General features: G+C 44.8%; 1 protein-coding gene across 1 annotated transcript in view; it reads left to right on the top strand.

Moving 5' to 3' along the window:
* Positions 1-163: 163 nt before the first annotated feature.
* Positions 164-8,543, top strand: part of A2M (alpha-2-macroglobulin) — a gene marked incomplete at both ends in the record, with an annotated part of 18,294 nt that continues 9,914 nt past the window's right edge. Inside the window, 10 exons of the mRNA XM_010138593.1 lie at positions 164-184; positions 535-703; positions 1,941-2,025; positions 2,872-2,995; positions 4,023-4,137; positions 4,380-4,489; positions 5,009-5,167; positions 6,540-6,767; positions 7,101-7,164; positions 7,701-7,843. Of these exons, the coding sequence (XP_010136895.1) occupies positions 164-184; positions 535-703; positions 1,941-2,025; positions 2,872-2,995; positions 4,023-4,137; positions 4,380-4,489; positions 5,009-5,167; positions 6,540-6,767; positions 7,101-7,164; positions 7,701-7,843 (1,218 nt within the window). The remainder of the gene's footprint in view (positions 185-534; positions 704-1,940; positions 2,026-2,871; positions 2,996-4,022; positions 4,138-4,379; positions 4,490-5,008; positions 5,168-6,539; positions 6,768-7,100; positions 7,165-7,700; positions 7,844-8,543) is intronic.

Consider the following 8,543-nt stretch of genomic DNA (forward strand, 5'->3'; position numbering starts at 1 on the left):
CCTTGATGTACCTCGAAATACTCTGTTGCTTCATACCAGGAAGCTTTTTCCTTATCCTACTGGGTGATCAGCTTGTTCCCTGAAATGTGGCCATAGCCCTGGTCATTTGACTGTGTTGCTTACACTCTGTCTAAATATGCTGTTTCCTTTCTTCTTTTTCTAGTTTCCGCTGGTGTATATTGAGGTATGTACAAACATTCAATTCATGTTCACATCTATTGCACCTCAGCCTGAGCAGTGTAAGTTCCAGTTGCCTCAAGATGACTCTTGTCTATTTTATGTATTAAGCAGGTCCATTACGTTAACTCCAATAGACAGAGCTTTAACTCTTTGTGGTGGCTACCATGCATTCTGGGCCCAGGTTACAGCTCCTTTGATTAAACAGCCCTGGGCTCCCCACCAACTCTGCTAGTGCCCCCACTCCTGAAACACTGGGGCTGGGCCTCTCTTCTCACCGCTTTTGCTAGTGCTTTTTAGTTCTTGTTGCAGACTCCAACAGTTCTCACAATCTCCTTGTGATCTCATTATCTGTAGGACCCAAAGAAAAACCGTCTGTACCAGTGGACAAAGGCAGAGTTAAAGAGGGGATTAATCCAGCTGTTTTTCAACCTTACCTCTGAACCTATGCAAGGCACCTACACAGTGGTGGCACAGAAGGACTCTGGGAAGAAAATTCAGCATCCTTTCTCTGTGGAGGAATATGGTAACTCACTGAAATTTTAAGTTCCTAACAGCTACTTCCTTGGGGCATGAAACCTTAATTGAACAGGATGGTGGATCAGACCAGGATGTCCAGCATGGCTGTAAAAATGTCTCTGTGTCCTCTTCCTCCCAAGCATCATCCCTTTCTGAGGAATAAAAGTGGAACGACTTGAGTGACTTGTCTCTGCTCCTCCCTAAGCCCCATGCCATGCAGTGCACCTCTTCCAACTGCCCACTTCAGCAAGGCTCCCATCAGGAGGAGCAATGTGCTTGGATCTGTCTGTGCTGGCAACCACAAAATTACTTCTTTTCAGAGGTGATTTAAGGCCACAGCCTCATCGCCAGTTGGCTGCACATCTCTCAAGTGTCATGCAATGAGTCTGGCCCAAAGTCCTCATTTTTTGGTGTAGGCTGGGGCTGACTGTAAATTCAGATTCTGCCTTTCCTCCCCCAACAATCTAAGCCCATGGCTTACATGACACCTTAATGTCTTAACCTCTCTCTGCTGCTCGCTGTTAAGCCAGTTCCATCTGCTTGGCTAGAAAATGGTATCCCAATACTGCACCCGCACATGGTCGCAACCAGCATAGCTTCCCACCCCAGACAGCCAGCTGCAGCCACTGTTACATGGTCTGACATGGTGTAGCTCGTGCAGCAGAGACGAGTCCTGGAAGTGGAGTCTGGAAGTCATTTGACCTCTTTCAATTGCAAGACTGTTCCTGTGCCCCGAATACCTTCTAGTTCTCCTGACATTCACCATCCACTTCCTCGCCTGCAGCTGGGTTTGGATGTGACGTCATCCTGTGCTAAGTCACCGAGGAAGCTATGGAGTTTTCATGTTTTGCAAATTGATAAGATCTACATGCTTTGGAAATGCAGAAACCAGGCTACAGTCCCAGCTCTGTGTGGTTGTGGGAAACCGCTATTGACTTCACCGTCTATTTACTGTATCCGAACTGCTGTGGGACCGATAACCCATGTGTTATCTAAGAATCACCTGTATTTTAATAGCTGGTCTAACAATCCTGTCTGCTTTAACTGGCACAATGGCTTGCTGAGTGCCTGCAGTTTTTGCTGACTTCAGTGGGATGTGCAGGTGACAGAAGCCTCTAAAATCTGACCATTCAGGTTCAAAAGGGTTTCAGGTCATTTGTAAGAATAGCCTTTGAGCAGCCTTCATGTCTCATTCCTATGTTACTCCCCACCACACAGGCTGTTTTCTTTTGCTTCTGCTGCAGTGCTGCCAAAATTCGAAGTAACCGTGAAAATGCCCAAGATGATCACCATTCTTGATGAGAAGCTGAAGGTGACAGTTTGTGGTCTGTGAGTATCGTTCTTTCAAGTCTTTCGTGGTTTCAGGTTTTTCTTCAGCTGCCGCTGAAAGTCCAGTTGGGAGACTGAGATACAATACTTAGTTATACTTCTCCATCATTTTGGCATCCCAGGACCAAAGAGACTACACCTACCATTACACAAAAAGCAACAATTATTGCTTGGGGCACTTTGTATGTAACGTATAGAGAGGTATTGTTTTTCTGGGAGGGGTTTTTATTTGCATATTTTTTGAGTCGTAGATGATTTTAGATCAGCTACAGTGCTAGGGAAGAGGTCTTAAGTTTAGTTTACCTGGGAGTTGTGTTTTAACTGTGGCTTATGCTTGTCATTGTGGAGAGGAAACGGTAAGTGATGCAGCCGCCCGCTTTCCTTTGGGCCATCTCATTCGGTTCTGCAATGTCCCACGCATCCTGCAGGGAGAGCCATGGCCTGAGCTGCACAGAGCCAAAAGACCCCGTGCATGCATGTACATTCGCAAACCACTTCCATCAGAACTGGCCGATGGGGTAGATACTTGCAACCTGTTCTCCAAGATGAGGGCTACTCTTAACTAAATCGGTATTAGGATAAATGAATTCTGAAGACTTTTGTGTTATTCCCAGGGATGTAATCAGGACTACAAGATTTACTGCTCCTTCCCCTGTGGCCAAGCTTGATCCTAAAATGTTACCAAACTTTATTTCTGCTTTTTAATTCCTATGATGACCTTGCTGTATCCTGAAGGCAGCTCTAAAGAAGAGTCCTGGCTCCACCGGGGGCAAGCTAGTAATTTTTCTCCACCCTCCCTTACATTCCTAATGTCTCTGTTTTTCTTTCAATCCTCCTTGCTGATAGATACACATTTGGGAAGCCTGTTCCTGGCCTTGCGAGCTTCCGTGTCTGCCGGAAGTTTGAACGAGTATCAACCACCTGCTATGGTGAAGAGGCTAAAGCAGTGTGCGATGAGTTCTCTGGACAGGTTAGTCATGATTACTCTTGGGGTTAGAGTGATAGGGAAAAGCATGGTTTACTGAGCCTGCCTTGTAGGCACAGGCTCGCTCTGAGTATGTACAAGCATAGCATGAAGAGTGGAGAGACACCATGTGTTTTAAGGAAGCCTGAAGAAGAAGATTTCGAGCAAGATGAAATGTGAAAGCAGGCAAACAGCAGAAACCAGAGGAGGGGTGATGGAGTTTGAGCAAGGAGGAAAGGAATATACGTTTAGCAGCAGTGTTCAAGACAGAAAAAATATATCACTTTTTTCACTCTTCAGATTGGCAAGAGCAAAACTGAATGGTGTTTGGAGCACGAACAGCTGCAACCGTGCTAGCTTAATTGACCGAAGCTGGGGAAATAACGATTGTGGAAATATGGCAGGATGAGAAAGCAAGTGGAAGACATTCTTATGGTCCTTGGGGTCTGCTACAGTATGAACCCCACAGTTGTGTCTGCCACCACTGTTGTTATCCATGTTGAAAAAAAACCATGAACACTGTGGCGCTACCCTCTGTTCCAGGCATCTCTTCCCTTTTGTGTGGAGTCCTGCCTTGCACATAAAGATGCTGAAGAGAGGTGGCAAGCTTTGGAAATGCTTTCCCAACTGTCATCTTCTTTGTACACATATGCAGGCTTTGGCTTATGTTTCATTCATACGGCTTTTGCATTTTAATTCAGCAGCTACATTCTAATGTGCTCAATGCTTGAAAAACATTTCTTGTGTGGCATACACTCGATTTAGGAATTACCTATGCTTCTGTAGCGAATGTTTGCAATTTCAAACTTCACACACACATACACAAAAATCTTCTGGGTTACAAACTCTTTGCCCTGATGTTGCTGCAAGTACTTCAAAATGCCCCTCAATGAGTCATTTATGTGCTTTCCAATTTTAATAAGAACAACAGAGGGCATGATCTATGAGGTTATGGCTTCTCAGCGATGGATCCATTAAGTTTGATAAACATATACATGAGACTATAATGGTCATGTTTGTTCTCCTTCGACAGACAGACAACTTTGGCTGCATTTCTGAAACAGTAAAGACCAAGTTATTCCAGCTCAAGAGAGGTGGATACGAGAAAAAGCTCTACGTGGAGGCTAAGATTAAAGAGGAGGAGACAGGTATGAATCATCTGAAACAAAGAGCCATGTAATAAGCCCAGAACAAACCAGCAGAGGGGTCTGACAAGTAGGAATGAAAGATAAAAGCAGGCTTTTGCTGCTTTTCTGGAAACCTTAAGTTTTCCTACCTGGGGGCCAGGAGCATCAACAAAGTTGCTTGTCTAACAAGGGAGGGTTGGCCTGGAGTAAAAGTAATTCTGTTCAGGCAGAGGCAGATTAATTCTTCATGCTTCTTCCTGCAGGAGTGGAGCTGACTGGAACAGGCTTTTCTGAGATCACAGCCACCATTAGCAAAATCATCTTTGAGCATTCAGACTCCCACTACAAACCCGGAATCCCCTTCTTTGGGCAGGTAGGGAAACCATGGCAATGGAATGCCACGAGTGCCAAACAATCATGCTACCGAACCGCCTGGACAGATACATGCCCGTCCTGTGCAAAGATGCTGGACCTCACTGATGCTAATCTCTGTGGGGCCTCCTGTCCTCTGCAGGCTCTCAAACTGGGGAACAGCAGCTGAGGGCACAGCCCTCACTCTGCTTACCCCTCTGTCCTCGTGCTTCTGCTTCTCCAGTCAAGTAAAATTCTGCTTTTCCAGTCACCTGTTTAAAAGGAGGCCTAAGGGGTGTGAGTGCATGTCAATCTCCACATCCACTCCTCTGACCCAGAGGCTGAGATAAGGGAGGACCAATGAAATAAGATTTAGAAAGTTTGCAGTTCTCTCTGAAAGAGATGGGTGATGCACACATAAAGTGCAGTGGAAGCTTCCTTGTCTGACATGAGCCCAACGTCCTTAACTTGGTGGTCTCTCAGTCCGTTCAGGTGACGGGCATCCCTCTCCTTTTACACTGTACTGTTTTCTCTCCTCCAGGTGAAACTAGTGGATGGGTCTGGTGCTCCAATCGCCAATGAAATTGTGAGGATTTCTTTACAAGGAGACCAGGAAGCCAACTACACAACAAATGAAGAGGGCAGGGCACAGTTTGCCCTGAACACTTCCCAGTTGTACACCAGTTCTGTTGGAATTAGGGTGAGTCCTGCGGTCAGAGAAGGGGATGAAGTGACTAGTAGTGCTGGACGGGGAGTACCTCTGAAGTTTCTACTACATATGCAAAAGCACTTAGCTTCTTGTTCCTGGTCGTTGTGCCAACCTTGACACCAGTGTGGTGGAAATAGTTGTACATCAAACCAGGTTGCCATGTCACAATTGCACTTAGCTTGTAAATATTTTATTTCTGCTTGGCAGTAGCAATATAGGGTTGGAAGGAGCATCAAGAAATCATAGTAGTCCATTCTGCTCCAAGACACAACAGACAAATCTGTTTCAAGGGTGGGTCTAAACCCCATGGTGCAATGCTGCTAGTGCTTCGCCATCTTTTCAATTAAATGATTTCCCAAGTATCTCAGCTCAATATCCTTTAGGGTCAGTTAAGGCAATGTGCATCTCTCTGGGTTTAATTTAGCATTCCAAGTTTCTAAGCGGTCCTCCTTATTTTTTTCTTTCTTTTTTTTCCCTTTTCCTTCCATAATGACAAAAAGTATGAATCATTCACAGAAATTCTCTCCCTGGTGTGGAATTCGTTTATCTGGGAAAAATAAGGGCTGCTGACCATCCTTTTGTAGAGGAAAATGGATTATGTGTATAATGCGCACATTTCATAATATCTTGCCCTGGAGTAGGGCAGGTTAACTAGAATTGTATTTGCTCTTCTCCCTGCAATTCTCTTGACACGTATTAAAACCATTAAAAATTATCCTGAGGTTATTACCAGGTGCTTGAAATTTTCAGAATTCTGCAGCATAAAGAAAAGGCAAGAATTCCCAACTATAGTGAGAAAGAGAAGGAAATAAGGAAACATGAGGCACATGAAATGGTGAAGTAACACCCTTCTAAATGTGAAAAATCTTCCTCTTGTTCTCTTTTTTAAGAAGACCTGGACTATCTCAGCTCCTAAAGGTCTATTCAATTTAGATTTTGGATTCTTAGGTGAAGAATTTTCCTCCTTTTCTATAGCGTCCTTAGCTTGCTCTTGGCACTGAACAGTGTGATCCCTTCTCCAGCACCAATGGAAATTAAAAACCAGCTTGTTTTCTCTTTTAACTAATGGGCTATTAGAGAGGACAAAGTATGAGCGTAAAAAGCCCTTGAGGTGATACTGATAGGAAATGAACAGCTGATATGATTCAGTTTGTTTGAGAAAAACTCCAGCTTCTTTGGGAGTGAGATCATTCCAATGATTTGCTAAGGCTAACACCCCCCTGTCTTCCATCTTCCAAACTCAAATAATACGTTGTTGCTTAAATAAAAAAATACCAAACCTTTAATATATAGGGCATAAATTCTGGCTTCAGTTCAGTCACCTGTGTTGGAGGATCTGTGTGTGTATTTTCCTCTTTTCCAGGCAATTCATAAAGTACACCCCTACTGCTATGACCATTCCTGGGTTGCTCCATCTTATGAAGAAGGCTATCTCCCACTAAAGCGCTTTTACTCTCCTAGTAATAGCTTCCTCAAAATTGAGCCCAAGTCTGAGACACTAAGCTGTGGCTCCTCCACGGAAGTCCGAGTGCACTATATACTTACTCCAGAGGCCATAGGAGAGCAGAAGAAAATCGTCTTTTACTACCTGGTAAGCTTGCACCTGCCGTACAGTGAGATTGTCACTAGTAGTTGTAGGGGGGTTCGAGATAGAAATTGTGGTTTGTGGCATCAGGCTTTAAACACTTTCTTATCATCCTTTGTATGTTCTTTTCCCCCCAAAAGGAAGGTTAGGTTAGGAGAAGAAGAGTAAGGATGTGTTGGTGCCCCCGGGGTGAGCACTGGGATTCTGCTACAGGGAGGCAGAAAGCAGCTGAACAGGGTGCGAGCAGCAGATGGACAGCACAGCTCCCCTGCTCTCAGGTTCCCCCTCTTTTGGCTTGTGCATAACCTCCATCACAGCAGGGTTTCTCCTTCCATTCAGGTGATGGCCAAGGGAATCATTAAGCAAGCAGGCACCCACATTCTGGATTTGGACCAGGAAAATGGTGAGTTCCTCCCCCTGCCAAATTGCTGCTGTCCTGAGAGGTTAGGCAGCTGTGGCAGACATACAGGCTGCTGCTGTAGAAATACAGGGATCTGCATCTCTGCATCCGCTAAGATATGGGAAAGGTTTGAGCTTTCTTTTCTCTGCCTTTGTTTAGGAAAGGTTTGAGCTTTCTTTTCTGTGCCTTTGTTTAGGCTTTGCACAGATTTGCTCTAATTCTCTGTGCCAGCTGCCTTTTCTTCTGCCACTGCATTTGTGGAGCTCCAATGCTCCTAGAAGACACAGACTGACGGTCTGTTTTTAGAAGCTGACCCAAAATTCAGCATGCTTATGCATTGGAAAACAGCACTTGAAAGAGATCTTTTCAGTCAGACAGTGAGGCTTATGCATCTCTGAGAGCACCAATTTGTCCCACTTGGAGGCCTGGAGTTTCATCATGGCTAGGATGAAATTCATCACGAAGTCAAATCTAGAATTTTGGTTGCTTGAAGAGGAGGCTTCCTGTACCTTAACTTCTTGCTCTTTTTTTTTCGCTAGCCAAGGGGTTCTTCTCACTACAGCTGCCTGTACAAGCTGATGTTGCTCCAGTGGCCCAGGTGCTTGTCTACACCACTGCTCCCAGCAGGGAAGTGATTGCTGATTCAACCAAGTTCAACGTAGAAAATTGTTTCAGCAATAGGGTAAGTGTACAATTCTTGAGGGAACAGCCCTGCAGCATGGTCAAGCTCACTTATTTAAATTTAGTCTGGCTAAGCTCAATTCTTTAGATCTACCAACACCGGACAAGCCACCTATCAACTGTTCACTGGTTACTGATTTCTGCTAGCTTGGAAAACAACTGCTGGAAGAAAGGTGCTAGCAAGGGTTACACTGGTAAAATCCCTCTTAGCAAGTAGTTGCAGCCACCGATTTCACAGATTGTCCTGGGTAAGAAAAAGGAGGGGCTCATGACTTATGTCATCCTGCAACAGATATATTTCACTCCTTTTCTCACAATCTCATTCCAATTAATGTGAATTCCAGTTCGCAATGAAGTGGCTGCTTGTGGGATCAGAGAACAAAAGTAAAACACATACAGCCCCAATCCAGTGGGCGAAACCAATACGTCAGATCTTTCAACTCTCATTGTATTTAAATGGAGATAAGCCTTGCCTGTGCTGAGCAATGCACACTGGTGCTTCAATGGCAACAGTGAGACTGAAAGAGCGCAGAAAACCACAGCTGTCTTTCTGTGGGCATGTGGACCATTGCTCTCTTAGAGCTCCACAGAGTCCTTACGCAGAAGAGCAGACTGATGTATGAGCAGCCCTAAGAAGACAATTCTTGTTGCGACTTCAGAATAGTAGATGGGCCATTGCTAAAGATAGTCCATTGTCCTGC

The sequence above is a fragment of the Buceros rhinoceros genome, unplaced genomic scaffold, assembly GCF_000710305.1.
Source record: "Buceros rhinoceros silvestris isolate BGI_N320 unplaced genomic scaffold, ASM71030v1 scaffold28766, whole genome shotgun sequence".
Taxonomy (NCBI): Eukaryota; Metazoa; Chordata; class Aves; order Bucerotiformes; family Bucerotidae; genus Buceros; species Buceros rhinoceros.